This window comes from Salvelinus fontinalis, chromosome 31 (assembly GCF_029448725.1).
Source record: "Salvelinus fontinalis isolate EN_2023a chromosome 31, ASM2944872v1, whole genome shotgun sequence".
NCBI lineage: Eukaryota > Metazoa > Chordata > Actinopteri > Salmoniformes > Salmonidae > Salvelinus > Salvelinus fontinalis.
In genome coordinates this window covers 12261226-12279557 of record NC_074695.1, presented here as the reverse complement: position 1 = coordinate 12279557, position 18332 = coordinate 12261226, and the positions used below count along the sequence as shown (strand labels likewise).

The following is an 18332-nucleotide window of genomic DNA, read 5'->3' as shown; positions in this document are numbered from 1 at the left end:
AGGGAAGACAACACTAATAACCTTAAATAGTGCACTATAGGGAATAAGTTGCCATTTGAAACGAGTACATATTTCATCAGTTGAGATAACTTCTTGATGACAATATGCCTGGTGACTTCCAGACCCTCATAACTGACTGATATAAGACAGACATGATGGGGAAGTGGGCGAGTAACCGAAAGGTTGCTGGTTTGAATCCCCGAGCCGACTAGGTGAAAAAACTGCCGATGTGCCCTTGAGCAAGGCCCTTAACCCTAATTGCTCCTGTAGGTCGCTCTGGATAAAGTGTCTGATAAATGACTAACATGTACATGATGCATAATGGATTCACACTGCATTTTGTGTGACATCCTGGGGAATTGGATTACTGTTCATTATGTATATAATATGTTTCATATGTAAAGGCTGAAATGACACCATGGGTATGAAAGTTGAACATGCAGCCTAATTTAATTTCAAAATGGATTTAAAGCATTTGCATGCTTCTACCACTAGGTGGCGAAGTTTACCACAAACCAACTCCCAGTCCTCTCCACGTGTGCATAAGCAACTCCTTGAGATGTCCTGTAAGTAAGCAGCACGTTTCAGCTTCTTCTAAGACGGATGTACATAGCAAGCTCTATATTCCAGTAATCTTAGTAGTTTCCATCAGAGCCATACATGTAGGTATATGGCTCTGGTTTTCATTTCACAACTCCTTTCCTTCAGGTCCACTAACCTGAAAGGGCTTGATGACAACCATATTGTCATATGATTGTGTAAGGAAAAGGGAAGAGGAGATGTCACCATTGAGATGTATTGGGACGTAGCCTTAAAAACCCATGCCATCCCTGATCACGGTGAAGTTTCTCACTTTGATTAAGGTTTCATAGAATCTCAGAATTCCTGAAAGGAACATGGAGCCTATGTCTGTGGTTTCATACATATCTCGGCACTGGCTTTGGACAGCATACTCACGGGTGTAGGGCGCGAGTATGTATGTTAAATGGAAAATAATTGGGGTGATGATTAAAGAAGCCTGAAAATGGTGACGTTTTACAGTACCTTCCACTTCAGAACGAGCGGACGACATTTTGAGAGAGAGAGAGAGAGAGAACAGAGATTTATGACAGCGAAGACGAGACATGAGCAGGGAGCCCCAACGGACCGTGGCTGATGCTTAATTGAGACTACATTCATCAAGAACAAACAGGAACAGAAACGAACACACATTTACCGAAACACAATGGTACAATATAACAGCGACAATCAGACAAAGATAGTTTCCAATTAGCATCAAACAACATCCAGCACAATATACAGTAGAGTAGAATGGGATGGAGGGAGGAAGAGGGATGGAGGGAGGAAGAGGGGTCCTTACATCGCCATTTATCAGTTTGCAGTCGTCCTCCATCTCGTCAGCACTGTCTTCATCCGTCACGTCACCCTCTTCGTTGTCTTCGTCAATGTTCGATGGGAGTTTCTTTCCCTGGCAGACAAATGTGTCATTAATACCTGGGTCATATTCATTAGGCACCAAACGAAAGAAATCGTTCTAAAAATAGAGAGGGACTCTCTGATCATAACCAATACGAATCGCACGGTTTCATAATCCATTGCGAAGAGTTTTAACAATAGCATCATTTTATGGGAAGAAATCCCCCTTGGGCACAGATCTATGACCTGTTAACGCTCTAGTAAATACTGGACCTTTAGGGGGTGGGGACACAAAACTGACCTTAAAAATCAGTGTCTTTGGGGAAACTTTACCAGTTCTCCAGTCTATGGCCTCTGTGTGTGTCAGGGACAATTCCATTTCAAGTATACTGACAATGAAAATGTTACAAATAGAAATATAATTCATTAAGATGACAAATGCTCATTCTCCTTGACAAAGAATGACTGTCTGTTCTACATGATATATGTTTCTATTTGTCACCGTTCTCAATGCGGCTCTATTTTGTTACGTGTTTTTAGCATGTTGTTAAGTAACAGTTTGATTGAATGACAAACGGCCCTGCTAACCACAAACACCTCCATAAGAGAGAGAGAGAGCCGTGTTAAACATGTCAGTGTGCTACTGGTATGAAGTGTTTTTACAACCTAGGAAGTCTGTTCAGGTGCACCCCCCACCCACTTACTGTTGACAGGTCACTGAAAACGCAGATAAAAACTATAACGATACACAATTAAAACGAGATTGTAAAACTGCAGTGAACATCTGTCCCGTCAGCTCGTTCCAAATGATCTTGTAACAGTTATTGTACCATCACACGCAGCTCTACTAGGCAGCGGCCACATGGCAGTCAGTATATAACACGAGGCAGACTTCAGAACTGGGGCCTGGATTCACTACAGCAGGGCCTGTGCCCCAGACTCCAGATGGTGAAGGGATACTCAGCCTCAGTCTGTTAGACACACGTCTCCGTACCCCCCCCCCCCCCCCCCCCCCCCCACCAAAAAAGCTGGATATCAGTCGGCCATATTGATTTGGCCTGTCACCATCATTTCATGATCAGAGGGCATGAAGGAGATAATTACTACCGAAGCCCACTAGGGCCAAATCAGAGTGATTTTTTACTTCCCGACTAATGAGGCTGACTGTCAGGGGCCGACGTGCTGAGGTGAGACTGTAGTAACTAGCGCTGCAAAGTGAGACTGAACTCAGAAAAAATCAAATTGTATTGGACACATATTTAGCAGATGATATTGTGGGTGTAGCGAAATGCTTGTGTTCCTAGCTCCAACAGTAATATCTAAAAATTCACAACACACAAATCTAAAAGAATGGAAGTAACATGTAAATAAATATTAGGACATGGCAATATCGGAGTGGCATAGACTAAAACACAGTAGAATACAGTACATATGAAATGAGTAAAACAGTATGTAAAAATGTTAGTATGGTATTAGTATGGTAACTAGCGCTGCGAGGCGAGACTGTACTTAGAACAGTGTGGTAACTAGCGCTGGGAAGTGGAGTGCTCATTGACCCATAGTCGTCTGACGTGGACCGATTTGTCATGACCATCCACTGGCCTAAAGTCAGCTAGATTGAACAATTTCCATAAGGCAATTCTAGGTCTTGTGGCATATTTTGGTTAAACTATCCCCAATTCAATGGAATTGCAACCCTCTGCATGAACAGTGCATTCTTCCAACACATGTACAGCTGATTCTCAAGATCTTGCACACTAAGGAGATGCTATTGAGCTACTACTACACTGTCTGAGCCAAGGACTACATGCTTTCTGGTAAGTTTTGATTACAATACTGGGTGGGGTGAATATATTTTATGTGACATACAGTATTTTTTGTTAACTAGTAAATAGTAGCCTACAGCAAAGTGTGTTTAAATCCTTTCTAAATTGTTGACATTTTCTGCTAGTTAGTTTTGGCTACCATGTGGGGTTTAGTTTGCTTGAGCCTGCTAACTGAGGAGTGTTAATTCACCTGTTTCCATACATGTTTCATTTTAAACATTTATCCTACAAAGGAGTTGTTTAATCTAACTGCTTAATTATTTATCTGTACATGGATTCTTTTAGAATTTTTTTTACTCATTTGTTTCTAATCTTTACAGGAAAATGCCACGGGCACTATCCGATGTGTGGAGACATTTCACTGCAGCTGTGTACATTAGCAAAAGCTGTGTACATTTGCAAATACCGTGCCAAATCATATGTGAAGAATGCAACAAAGATGCAGAATCATCTGGCCAAGTGCATAAAGTTCCCTCAGCGCTCAGAACAAGCAACCTCTGACAACAGTGCCTCTACTTCTATTCGAGGTGAAAATGATAAAACAGACACCTTATCGATGACAACAGCTCATGGTCCTCCTGGAATCAGAAGTTCTTTTGACTCAATGGAGGAACGTAGTCAGAGAGATGCTGATGAATGTCTTGCTCGAGCTGCGTATGCAACTGGTTCATCTCTGATGCTCACAGGCAATGTGTATAGGAAGAGATTTCTGAATGTTCTTCACCCAGCATACACCCCTCCAACCAGACATGCTTTATCTACTCATTTGCTGGATGTTCAAGTGAAGGTCAAGCAAAACAGAGAAAGCAGACTGTATTGCAATCATCTCTGATGGGTGGTTGAATGTTCGTGGGCAAGGAATAATTAACTACATTATCTCCACCCCTCAACCAGTATTCTACAAGAGCACAGACACAAGGGACAACAGACACACCGGTCTCTACATTGCAGATGTGCTGAAGGCAGTAATAAATGACCTTGGACCACAGAAGGTATTTGTACTGGTGACAGACAATGCTGCTAACATGAAGGCTGCTTGGTCTAAAGTGGAGGAGTTCTACCCTCACATCACACCCATTGGTTGTGCTGCTCATGCATTGAATCTGCTCCTCAAGTACATCATGGAACTGAAAATAATGGATACACTCTAGAAGAGTGCCAAGGAAATGGTTAGGTATGTGAAGGGTCATCAAGTTATAGCAGCAATCTACCTCACCAAGCAAAGTGAGAAGAAAAAGAGCACCACAATGATGCTGGCCAGCAACACCCGTTGGGGTGGAGGTGTCATCATGTTTGACAGTCCCCTGGAGGTGAAGGAGTCTCTCCAAGAAATGGCCATATCACAGTCTGCCGATATAGACAGCCCCATCATGAGGATCCTCCTGGAAGATGTATTTTGGGAGAGAGTGGTAAGCAGCCTGAAACTCCTGAAACCTATAACAGTAGCCATTGCACGGATTGAGGGAGACAATGCCATCCTGTCTGATGTTCAGCCTAAGGGACATTCACGCAGATGAGCAGGAGCCCTGGGCATCTTTCTTTTGGTGTTTTTCAGAGTCAGTAGAAAGGCCTTTTTAGTGTCCTAAGTTTTCATAACTGTGACCTTAATTGCCTACCGTCTGTAAGCTGTTAGTGGCTTAACAACCAGTCATTGCTGTTCATCGACTACAGCTCAGCGTTTAACACCATAGTGCCCTCCAGACTCATCATCAAGCTCGAGACCCTGGTTCTCGACCCCGCCCTATGCAACTGGGTACTGGACTTCCTGATGGGCCGCCCCCAGGTGGTGAGGGTAGGTAACAACATCTCCACCCCGCTGATCCTCAACACTGGGGCCCCACAAGGGTGCGTTCTGAGCCCTCTTCTGAGCCCTGCGTTCTGTACTCCCTGTTCACCCACGACTGCGTGGCCATGCACGCCTCCAACTCAATTATCAAGTTTGCGGATGACACTACAGTGATAGGCTTGATTACCAACAACGACGAGACGGCCTACAGGGAGGAGGTGAGGGCCCTCGGAGTGTGGTGTCAGGAAAATAACCTCACACTCAACGTCAACAAAACAAAGGAGATGATCGTGGACTTCAGGAAACAGCAGAGGGAGCACCCCCCTATCCACATCGACGGGACAGTAGTGGAGAGGGTAGTAAGTTTTAAGTTCCTCGGCGTACACATCACGGACAAACTGAATTGGTCCGCCCACACAGACAACATGGTGAAGAAGGCGCAGCAGCGCCTCTTCAACCTCAGGAGGCTGAAGAAATTCTGCTTGTCACCAAAAGCACTCACAAACTTTTACAGATGCACAATCGAGAGCATCCTGTCGGGCTGTATCACCACCTGGTACGGCAACTGCTCCGCCCACAACCGGAAGGCTCTCCAGAGGGTAGTGAGGTCTGCACAACGCATCACCTGGGGCAAACTACCTGCCCTCCAGGACACCTACACCACCCGATGTCACAGGAAGGCCATAAAGATCATCAAGGACAACAATCACCCGAGCCACTGCCTGTTCACCCCGCTATCATCCATAAGGCGAGGTCAGTACAGGTGCATCAAAGCAGGGACCGAGAGACTGAAAAACAGCTTCTATCTCAAGGCCATCAGACTGTTAAACAGCCACCACTAACATCGAGTGGCTGCTGCCAACATACTGACTCAACTCCAGCTCACTTAAATAATGGAAATTGAAGGGAATTTATCAAAAATGTATCACTAGCCACTTTAAACAATACCACTTAATATAATCAATATGTACTGTATATACTGTACTCTATATCATCTACTGCATCTTGCCATCTTTATGTAATACATGTATCACTAGCCACTTTAAACTATGCCACTTTTATGTTTACATACCCTACATTACTCATCTCATATGTATATACTGTACTCGATACCATCTACTGCATCTTGCCTATGCCGTTCTGTACCATCACTTATTCATATATCTTTATGTACATATTCTTTATCCCTTTACACTTGTGTGTATGAGGTAGTAGTTTTGGAATTGTTAGGTTAGATTACTCGTTGGTTATTACTGCATTGTCAGAACTAGAAGCACAAGCATTTCGCTACACTCGCATTAACATCTGCTAACCATGTGTATGTGACAAATAACATTTGATTTGATTTGATAATTGTTTAATGGTTCATTGAACAAGCATGGGAAGCAGCGTTTAAACTCTTTACAATGAAGATCTGTGAAGTTATTTGAATTTTACGAATTATCTTTGAAAGACAAGGTCCTGAAAAAGGAACGTTTCTTTTTTTGCTGAGTTTATTAATTTGCATATATTCCCATTAATTCCCATATATTCCCACGGAAAGTTTCCACCTCTGAATATTACACAAAATGTGCAACCCTATCCATGCCTTCCTTTCTCTGATGTGACAGGGTAAGTGTCCACGCCGGCAGGCGTTTGCAGGCCGCAGAACCATGATTGTTGAATCAGGTTTATTACGGTTGGGAAGGAACAAAAGCCTGCACTCCCAGTAGATCTCCTCTCTGGGACAGAGGGTGGAGAGACCCCTGGTCTATAAGGATAGACTGGCTGCTGAGGATCAGACTTCTGTGTGTGTGTGTGTGTGTGGGTGTGGGTGTGTAAATTCAAATTGTTTACCTTGATGAGTATCTTCCCTTTGAGGGTGTCTGGGGAGGGCAGGCAGCCCCGTTCATCTGCCTTAATGGCCGAGAGGTCCAGCTTGTCTCCCATCACCTCCACCAGGTACTGGGCCATCTTCTTCTGCTGGGGGACGCTGCAGTGGTTCTCAATGGACAGGATCACTGGGTAGCTGGCAGAGACAGACGTGGGTTACACAGAGACTCCGATACGGCCGTGGGTTACACAGAGACAGGTACGGCCATGGGTTACACAGAGACAGGTACGGCAGTATGTTACCATCACTACAAGACTTGAAAACAAAGACACAGGTACTGACAGAGATATATCTATATCAGGAATGGGCAACTTTGATGGGGTGGGGCCACAATCTGAACTCATGAGGGGCCGCAGCGCAGTGCATATACACCCCCCCCCCCCCCCCCCACTAACTTTAGGTAGCTGTCCACTAAACTAACTTACCAATCTAAAAATGGTTAGCTAGCATGGTTAATTGTGTGAATGTGACTGGCATACAGTATCAAACGGAAGTCTGCTGATGCACAAAACTAAATCCTAATGTCACCTTGTGTATTCTACTATTCTAACTCTTAACAGTAAGTTGAGACCCCTATTCTAGATAGTTCTACATCTTTGGTACAGCCTTGGCAATAGGTTCTCACTGTTCAGGCACTTGACAGGACAGCTATGGGTTCTCCGTTTCATTCTGATGTGATCACCCTCAACCCCTCTAAAATGTCAACAACAACAAAAATTACAAACATTCTTTGATTTAAGTTGAATACATTCCTGGCCGTTCTTATCAATTAACTACAGAATGCATTGTACTAGAAAAAGAAAAGGACACACAGACCCTTTCACACGCACACAGGCCCCCCCCCCCCCCATTGCTTTCTGTTACTTGTGGGTCTATATACAGCACAGGTGTCAAACTCATTCCACGGAGGGCCGAGTGTCTGCGGGTTTTCGCTCCTCCCTTGTACTTGATTGATGAATTAACATCACTAATTAGTTAGGGACTCCCCACACCTGGTTGTCTAGGGCTTTATTGAAAGGAAAAACCAAAAACCTGCAGACACTAGGCCCTCCGTGGAATGAGTTTGACACCCCTGATATACAGTCTCTCGTATACAGTCTGCGTGCATTCTGACAGTCTTGATAGGATTATCACCTACAGCATCACCGCATCTCTGATGAGGTCTGTGTGGGTGTGCAGGTCATGTGGAAACAGGCGCTCCAGTGAGCCCATAGGAGTACAATACAAAGCATCGTTAAGCAGTGTCTTTCAACAAAGATCCCAGGGACTCACTGTGTCGTCTATGATTGCTTTGATTCTAGCGGACCATCAATTTGTACGCTTGCTTGGTTCAAGGGAACCAATTCAATGAAAGAGACTAAGGCACGGAGAACAACTTATAAGTAACAGGAATATTCTGAGAAAACCATATTTAATAGTTTATGACTTAGAAATAACTATAATTCACCTTGTTCATCTGGCGCATACCATACACAGTGCCTTCAGGAAGTACAGTATTCACACCCCTTTACTTTGTAGCTACAGCCTGAATTTAAAATGTCTTGATATTTTACGTCACTCATCTAAAACACAACACCCCATAATGTCAGCGGAGTTTTGCTTTTAGAAATGTTTTGAACATTTAAAAAACATTAATAAGCTGAAATGTCTGAAATGTCTTGAGTTAACAAGTATTCAACCCCTTAGCTATTGCAAGCCTCAATATGTTCAGGAGTAGAAAGGTGCTTAACAAATCACATAAGTTGCATGGACATATTCTGTGTTCAAAATAGTGGTTAACGTCATTTTTGAATGACTACTCCATCTCTGTACCCCACACATACAATTATCTGTAAGGTCCGTCAATCAAGTAGTGCATTTCAAGAACAGATTCAACCACAAAGACCAGTGAAGTTGTTCAATGCCTCACAAAGAAGGGCACCGATTGGTAGATGTGTCGGGGGAAAAAAGCAGACACTTAATATCCCTTTGAGCATGGTGAAGTTATTAATTACACTTTGAATGGCGTATCAATACACCCAGTCACTACAAAGATACAGGCGTCCTTCCTGACTCAGAAGAGGATGGAAATCGATCAGTGATTTCACCATGAGGCCAATGGTGACTTTAAAACTGTTACAGAGTTTAATGGCCGTGATAGGAGAAAAGTGAGGATGGATCAATAACATTGTTGTTACTCCACAATATGAACCTAAATGACAGAGTGAAAAGGAAGCCTGTACAGAATACAAATATTACAAATATACACCCTGTTTGCAACCACACACTTAATACTGTAATACTAGTAATACTGCAAAAAATACTAGTAATACTGCAAAAAAATACTAGTAATACTGCAAAAAATACTTGTAATACTGCAAAAAATACTAGTAATACTGCAAAAAATACTAGTAATACTGCAAAAAAATGTGGCAAAGAAATTCACTTTATGTCCTGAATACAAAGCGTTGTGTTTGGGGAAAATCCTAATCCAAAACCAAATCCTTTTGCTCACTGTATGTAGACTTTTCTATTGTGTTATTGAATGTATGTTTGTTTATCCCATGTGTAACCCTGTGTTGTTTGTGTCACACTGCTTTGCTCTATCTTAGCCAGGTCGCAGTTGTAAATGAGAACTTGTTCTCAACTGGCCTACCTGGTTAAATAAAAGGTGAAATAAAAAAAAAAAAACGAATCACTGAGTACCACTTCATATTTTCAAGCATGGTGGTGGCTGCATCATGTTATGGATATGCTTGTCATCAGCAAAGACTAGGGAGTTGATTTTTAGGATAAAAAGAAACAGAAGAGCTAAACACAGGTAATATCATAGAGGAAAACCTGGTTCATTCTGATTTCTATCAGACAATGGGAGACAAATTCACTTTTCGGCAGAACAATAACCTAAATCTACACTGGAGTTGCTTACCAAGACAGCATTGAATGTGCCCGAGTGGCCTAGTTACAGTTTTGACTTAAATCATCTCGAACATCTATGGCGAGACTTGAAAATGGCTGTCTAGCAATGGTCAACAATCAACTTGACAGAGCTTGAATTTTACAAAGAATAATGGGCAAATATTGTACAATCCAGTTGTGCAAAGCTCTTAAAGACATACCCAGAATGAAAGACTCACAGCTCTAACTGCCACCAATGGTGCTTCTACAAACTGTTGACTCGGGGGGGGGGGGGGGTGTACTTTGTGAAATTAGGTATTTCTGTATTTCATTTAACACATTTACAATAATTTCAAAAAACATGTTTTCACTTTGTCATTATGTAGTATTGTGTGTAATAACAAATACATAACATATTTCAGGCTGTAGAAACAAAATGTAGAATAAGACAAAGGTTCCGAATACTTTCTGAAAGCACCACCTAGAGTAAACTTTGTTTGGACGTTGTAAAGGACCATTCGCCGACACTGAAAAGATATAGCTGGCTAATGACCTCCTATTCCACGTGGAAAAAAAAGACTGACAGACTTGCTAGCTGCGTTAGCTAGCTGGGATTTTCTACAAGAAATCTACCTCCAGAAATAAAAGCTTCTCCCAAGTGGGTGTGACTACTCCCTACTCCCACTTGCTGCACTGCTGCTTGAATTCCACCTGGCGATCTGTTCACAGTCTGCCCTGGACTGTCTCCTTGTGTGGTACAGGTACCCCCACCACACTCCCCCCCTCTCTCCTGAGCTTTTGCTCACCTCCAGCACACACACACTGCTGTGGCGAGTGACTGAACGTACAATGGCTAGCCCGAAGTTGTTATATTTTTCTCTTGTGCTTTATGCTATTTGCTTTATGCTATTTGCCTCATGACTCCTGGTTGCTTTGTTGACTATAAACTTGCTTGTTTACCCAACTGTGAGACAGACTGTTTGTTCCCACACTCGGGACTCTGACTATTGGCTACACAGACTTCTGGACTCCCATCCTAACCACCTCTCGCCGGCTTTGTATTCATGTTACCTGATGAAATTGATGTACAATATGATCGAATACACATTTAAATGTTAAAAATCAACACTGCAGAGATCTCCCTGTCCTCTACCTTGCCCTGATTTTATTACTGCTGATGAGATCTGGAAATGTGCATGTACACCCTGGCCCATCTACTGTTGCTAGCCCCAATTCTGACTTGTGCTCTGATATCTGCTTCACTGATTTCTGCTCCCGTAAAAGCCTGGGTTTTCTGCACGTTAACACTAGAAGCTTATTACCTAAAATGGATCAATTGAAAGTGTGGGTTCACAGCTCCAATCCAGATGTGTTGGTCATTACTGAGACGTGGTTAAGGAAGAGTGTTTTGAACACTGATGTTAACCTTTCTGGTTATAAACTTTTTCTGCAAGACAAATCTTCCAAAGGTGGTGGAGTGGCAATATTTACCAAGGATCACCTTCAGTGTTCAGTTGTCTCCACCAAGTCTGTCCCCAAACAATTTGATTTGCTGGTTTAATGCATTAATAACTCTTTGTTGACTGTTGCTGGGTGTCATCGGCCACCATCAGCACCGGCCTGTACCCTACCTGCCCTAAGCTCTCTCCTGGCCCCTTACACTAAGTCTGAATTTGTCCTGCTAGGTGACCTAAACTGGGACATGCTTAAACAACCTGACCAAGTCCTAAAGCAATGGGACTCCCTAAATCTTTCCCTTATTATTACCAATCCCACAAGGTATGGCTCCAAACACCCAGAAAAGGCTACCCTCCTTGATGTTATCCTCACAAATAACCTTGATAGGTATCAGTCAGTTTTTTTCTGTAATGACCTTAGTGACCACTGTTTTACAGCCTGTGTTCGTAATGGCTGCTCAGTGAAACGACCTGTTCTGATTTGTCATAAACTCTTGCTAAAAAACTTTAATGAGCAAGCCTTCCTTTATGACCTGGCCTTAGACCTTCTTTTTTTTCAGTGGTATCATTAACAAATACATACCCATAATGACAATGAGAACTAAAAACAGGTTCAGCCCCTGGTTTGAATGTGATCTGGCAGAGTTACTCCACCACAAGAATTCCATTTGGCAAATCGCTCAGCACACGCATAACTCAGGCTGACTGGTTCTCTTTCAGGCAAATTAGAAATAAGTGCACTCAGGCTATCCGGAAGGCCAAAGTTAGTTACTTTAACTTCTCTAGGGTAGGGGGCAGCATTCGGAATTTTGGATGAAAAGCATGCCCCATTTAAACCACCTGCTACTCGGGCCCAGAAGATATGATTTGCATATAGATTTGGATAGAAAACACTCTAAAGTTTCCAAAACTGTTAAAAGAGTGTCTGTGAGTATAACATAACTGATTTGGCAGGCAAAAACCTGAGAAAAATCCATTCAGGAAGTAGTTATTTTTTTGGTTTTGTAGTTTTCTATTCAATGCCATTACAGTAACCATTGACTTAGGACTCAAATTGCGGTTCCTATGCCTTCCACTAGATGTCAACAGTCTTTAGAAATTGTTTCAGGCTTGTATTCTGAAAAATGAGTAAGCAAGAGCAGTCTGAATGAGTGGACCCTAAAGTGTCACAGAGCTTTTTCATGAGCACGACCGAGAGAGTGCCTTTCTTGTTTACCTTTTATATTGACGACCTTATTGTCCGGTTGAAATATTATCGATTATTTAGGCTTAAAACAACCTGAGGATTAAATATAAACATCGTTTGACATGTTTCTATGAACTTTACGGATACAATCTGGATTTCTTTGTCTGCCTGTTTTGACTGCGTTTAAGCCTGTGGATTACTGAAGAAAACGCGCAAACAAAACAGAGGTTTTTGGATATAAAGAGACTTTATCAAACAAAAGGAACATTTATTGAGTAAATTAATGTCTGCTGATTGCAACCATATGAAGATCATCAAAGGTAAGGGATTAATTTTACCTCTATTTCTGACTTGTGTAACTCTTCTACTTGGCTGGTTACTGTTTGTAATGATTTGTCTGCTGGGCTATGTTCTCAAATAATCGTAAGGTATGCTTTCGCCGTAAAGCATTTTTAAAATCTGACATCGTGGTTGGATTCACAAGAAGTTCATCTTTAAACCTATGTAAAATATGTTTTGTTTTCGGAATTTTTATAATGAGTATTTCTGTATTTGAATTTGGCGCCCAGCAGTTTCACTGGCTATTGAAGAGGTGGGACGCAACTTCTCTAGGGTACCTGAGACGGTAAAGGAGCAGTTCTTTCTCTGTTGGTCTAACCCCAAGAAGTTCTGGAAAACTTAAAGACCTGGAGAATAAACCCTCCTCCTCACAGCTGCCCATGTCCCTTAATGTTGATGATGTGGTTGTTACTGACAAGGAGCACATAGCTAAGCTCTTTAAATCACCACTTCATTAAGTCAGGATTCCTATTTGACTCAGCCATGTCTCCTTGCCTGTCCAACATTTCCTCATCTCCACACCTTCTAATGCAACCATCCCAATGCTCCTCCCTCGTTTTCCTTTGCCCCACTACAAAGTTTCTCCCTGCAGGCGGTCACTGAGTCTGAAGTACTAAAGGAGCTCCTTAAACTTGACCTCAAAAAACATCTGGGTCAGATGGATTAGACCCTTTCTTCTTTAAGGTTGCTGCCCTATCATCGCCAAGTCTCTCTCTGACCTTTTAACCTGTCTCTCCTCTCTGGGGAAGTTCCCATTGCTTGGAAGGCAGCCACGGTGCATCTTTAATTTAAAGGGGTAGATCAAGTTGATCCTACCTTTTATAGGCCTATTTCTATTTTGCCCTGTTTACCAAAAGAGTAAAAAACAATAATAATAATCAACTGACTGTCTTTCTTAAAGTCTATAGTATTCTCTCAGGTATACAATCTGGTTTCCACTCAGGTTATGGATGTGTCCTTACAGGTCCTACATGATTTCACCATTGCCCTTGATTCTAAGCAATGTTGTGTTGCTATTTTTATTGACTTGGCCAAAGCTTTTGATACGGTAGACCATTCCATTCTTGTGGGCCGGCTAAGGAGTATTGGTGTCTCTGAGGGGCCTTTGGTCTGGTTTGCTAACTACCCATCTCAAAGAGTGCAGTGCATAAAGTCAGAACATCTGCTGTCTCGGACACTGCCTGTCACCAAGGGAGTACCCCAAGGCTCGATCCAAGGCCCCACGCTCTTCTCAATTTACATTTACATCAACAACATTGCTCAGGCAGTAGGAAGTTCTTTCATCCATTTATATGCAGATGATACAGTTTTATACTCAGCTGGCCCCTCCCCGGATTTTGTGTTAAATGCTCTACAACAAAGCTTTCTTAGTGTCCAACAAGCTTTCTCTGCCATTACCCTTGTTCTGAACACCTCCAAGACAAAGGTAATGTGGTTTGGTAAGAAGAACACCCCTCTCCCCACAGGTGTGATTACTACCTCTGAGGGTTTAGAGCTTGAGGTAGTCACCTCATACAACTACTTGGGAGTATAACTAGACGGTGCACTGTCCTTCTCTCAGCACATATCAAAGCTGCAGGCTAAAGTTAAAATCTAGACTTTGTTTCCTCTATCGTAATCGCTCCTCTTTCACCCCAGCTGCCAAACTAACCCTGATTCAGATGACCATCCTACCCATGCTAGATTACAGAGACGTGATTTATAAATCGGCAGGTAAGGGTGTTCTCGAGCAGCTAGATGTTCTTTACCATTCGGCCATCAGATTTGCCACCAATTCTCCTTATAGGACACATCACTGCACTCTATAATCCTCTGTAAACTGATCATCTCTGTATACGCGTCGCAAGATCCACTGGTTGATGCTTATTTATAAAACCCTCTTAGGCCTCACTCCCCCCTATCTGAGATATCTACTGCAGCCCTCATCTTCCACATACAACACCCGTTCTGCCAGTCACATTCTGTTAAAGATCCCCAAAGCACACACATCCCTGGGTCGCTCCTTTTATCAGTTCGCTGCAGCTAGCGACTGGAACGAGCTGCAAAAACACTCAAACTGGACAGTTTTATCTCCATCTGTTCATTCAAAGACTCAGTCATGGACACTGACAGTTGTGGCTGCTTCGCGTGATGTATTGTTGTCTCTACCTTCTTTCCCTTTGCGCTGTTGTCTTTGCCCAATAATGTTTGTACCATGTTTTGTGTTGCTACCATGTTGTTGTCAAGTGGTATCGCTAACATGCTGTGTTGTTGTCTTAGGTCTCTCTTTGTGTAGTGTTGTGGTCTCTTTTGCCGTGATGAGTGATTAGATTTTTACTCCCAGACCCCGTCCCTTCTGGTAGGCCGCCATTGTAACTAAGAAGTTGTTCTTAACTGATATGTCTGGTTAAACAAAGGTTAAACAAAATGTAAAAAATAATAGCATATCCGGAGCATATGAGAAAGCCGTAGGTAAAGTAGGCTACATCTGAAAGATATATTGTTACCATTAAGATGTATGAACGATGTTGTTAGGCTCGATGTCAAATCAACCTCATGTTGCTATAAAAAAAAAAACGTTTTGATTTATATAGGTATTTTTGTTAGGGAGTTAACCTGAGAAGCTGGCTAGGATGTCTGTGGACAAAACAAGATTTAAGAACTCAGAAGCCCACATTCTTACTCGTTTTTCACAAAGGCGTACTTGTTGATGGTCTCGATGACGTCTTTGAAGAGGATCTTGGAGGTGAGCGTATAGCCGTGGTGCACGATGGGCTCGCCGTCCTGCCCATCCCAGCAGTCCACTGCAGTGGAGGGAAAGAAAAAGAATGGAGTGACCATGAGAAGGTAGTGTACTCAAACCTAATTAATACTTCCCGTGTTAATCCTTCACCTCACAAACTATTGCAAACAAGGAACCCATTACATTCTCTGACTGAAGACAAGACAGACAATATTTGTACCAGTATGTAAGCTCTATGTACAGTTGAAGTCAGAAGATTACATACACTTAGGTTGGAGTCATTAAAACTAGTTTTTCAACCACTCTAAATTTCTTGTTAACAAACTATAGTTTCGGCAAGTCGGTTAGGACATCTACTTTGTGCATGACACAAGTAATTTTTCCAACAATTGTTTACAGACAGATTTCATTTATAATTCACTGTTGCACAATTCCAGTGGGTCAGAAGTTTACATACACATACATAAGTGACTGTGCCTTTAAACAGCTTGGAAAATTCCAGAAAATTATGTGATGGCTTTAGAAGCTTTTGATAGGCTAATTGACATAATTTGAGACAATTGGAGCTGTACCTGTGGATGTATTTCAAGGCCTACCTTCAAACTCAATGCCTCTTTGCATGATATCAAAGGAAAATCAAAATAGATCAGCCAAGACCTCAGAAAAAAATGGAGACCTCCACAAGTCTGGTTCAACCTTGGGAGCAATTTCCAAACACCTGAATTTACCACGTTCACCTGTTCAAACAATAGTACGCAATTATAAACATCACACAGCCGCCATACCGCTCAGGAAGGAGACGCCTTCTGTCTCCTAGAGATGAAAGTACTTTGGTGCGAAAAATGCAAATCAATCGCCGAACCACAGCAAAGGACCTTGTGAAGATGCTGGAGGAAACAGGTACAAAGTATCTATATCCACAGTAAAACGAGACCTATATTGACATAACCTGAAAGGCCGCTCAGCAAGGAAGAAGCCACTACTCCAAATCCGCCATAAAAATGCCTGAGTATGGTTTGCAACTGCACATGGGGACAAAGATTGTACATTTTGGAGAAATATCCTCTGGTCTGATGAAACAAAAATAGAACTGTTTGGCCATAATGACCATCGTTATGTTTGGTGTAAAAAGGGGGATGCTTGCAAGCTGAAGAACACCATCCCAACCGTGAAGCACTGGGGTGGCAGCATCATGTTGTGGGGGTGCACATAATCTGTCTGTGGCATCATGAGGAAAGAAAATGATGTGGATATATTGAAGCAACATCTCAAAACATCAGTCGGGAAGTTAAAGCTTGGTCGCAAATGGGTCTTGCAAATTGACAATGACCCCAAGCATACTTCCAAAGTTGTGGTAAAATGGCTTAAGGACAACAAAGTCAAGGTATTGGAGTGGCCATCACAAAGCCCTGACCTCAATCCCATAGAAAATGTGTGGGCAGAACTGAAAAAGTGTGTGCGAGCAAGGAGGCCTACAAACCTGACTCAGTTACACCAGCTCTGTCAGGAGGAAGGGGTCAAAATTCCCTAAACTTATTGTGGGAAGCTTATGGAAGGCTACACGAAATGTTTGACCCAAGTTAAACAATTGAAAGGCAATGCTACCAAATACTAATTGTGTATGTAAACTTCTGAACCACTGGGAATGTGATGAAAAAAAAAAAAAGTGAAATAAATCATTCTCTACTATTATTCTGACACTCCACATTCCTAAAATAAAGTGGTGATCCTAACTGACCTAAGACAGGGAATTTTTACTAGAATTACATTTCAGGAATTGTGAAAAACTGAGTTTAAAATGTATTTGGATAAGGTGTATGTAAACTTCCCACTTCAACTGTATGTGCACTGGTACACGCTTGCTTGAATAAACGTTTTGGGTTCATGAGTGCGCGTTATTCAGAGAACGGCGCCTTCCACAGACCTTCCACGCAGCGGCAGCCGGCCTGCAGCACCCAGGCGTACATGTCGAGGCGGGACTGGGACATGAGCTGGTCCCCCATCAGGTAGGTGTTGTGGGACGAGGCGATGAAGTAGTTGCAGAGCGGCTGAGACATGTCCTGGGTCACCACGTTGTGCTCTGGGTTGAAGATGTCCCCCGCCGGGCTGCGCATGTAGCTGGTGAAACCTAGGTCACAAAGCAAACAGAATTTTAATTTTTTAAATATTTTTTTATTTATTCTTTTAACATTCTGCAACCAATAACATCCAGGTAGTCGCCTCCCTGTTTCAGTCCGTTTTTGTCCGTTTGGCGCCAAGTGAACACAACCTTTAAGAAGACCACATTGGAGAGACGTTGGAGACGGGGAATGGGATTGGAGAGACGTTGGAGACGGGGGGATGGGATTGGAGAGACGTTGGAGACGGGGGATGGGATTGGAGAGACGTTGGAGACGGGGGATGGGATTGGAGAGACGTTGGAGACGGGGGGATGGGATTGGAGAGACGTTGTAGACGGGGGGTGGGATTGGAGAGACGTTGGAGACGGGGGGATGGGATTGGAGAGACGTTGTAGACGGGGGGTGGGATTGGAGAGACGTTGTAGACGGGGGGTGGGATTGGAGAGACGTTGGAGACGGGGGGTGGGATTGGAGAGACGTTGGAGACGGGGGGTGGGATTGGAGAGACGTTGTAGACGGGGGATGGGATTGTAGAGACGTTGTAGACGGGGGATGGGATTGTAGAGACGTTGGAGACCGGGGATGGGATTGGAGAGACGTTGGAGACGGGGGGATGGGATTGGAGAGACGTTGGAGACGGGGGGATGGGATTGGAGAGACGTTGGAGACGGGGGGTGGAATTGGAGAGACGTTGTAGACGGGGGGTGGGATTGGAGAGACTTTGGAGACG

The 18332-nt window shown here is 43.0% G+C and overlaps 1 protein-coding gene across 1 annotated transcript in view; it reads right to left on the bottom strand.

The window, feature by feature from the left end:
* Positions 1-18332, bottom strand: part of LOC129829553 (1-phosphatidylinositol 4,5-bisphosphate phosphodiesterase eta-2-like) — an 81151-nt gene that overhangs the window by 31336 nt on the left and 31483 nt on the right. The window contains exons 7-10 of the mRNA XM_055891308.1: positions 17407-17610; positions 15423-15543; positions 6865-7036; positions 1361-1468 (exon numbers count right to left, since the gene is read on the bottom strand). Coding sequence (XP_055747283.1) covers positions 1361-1468; positions 6865-7036; positions 15423-15543; positions 17407-17610 — 605 coding nt within the window. The remainder of the gene's footprint in view (positions 1-1360; positions 1469-6864; positions 7037-15422; positions 15544-17406; positions 17611-18332) is intronic.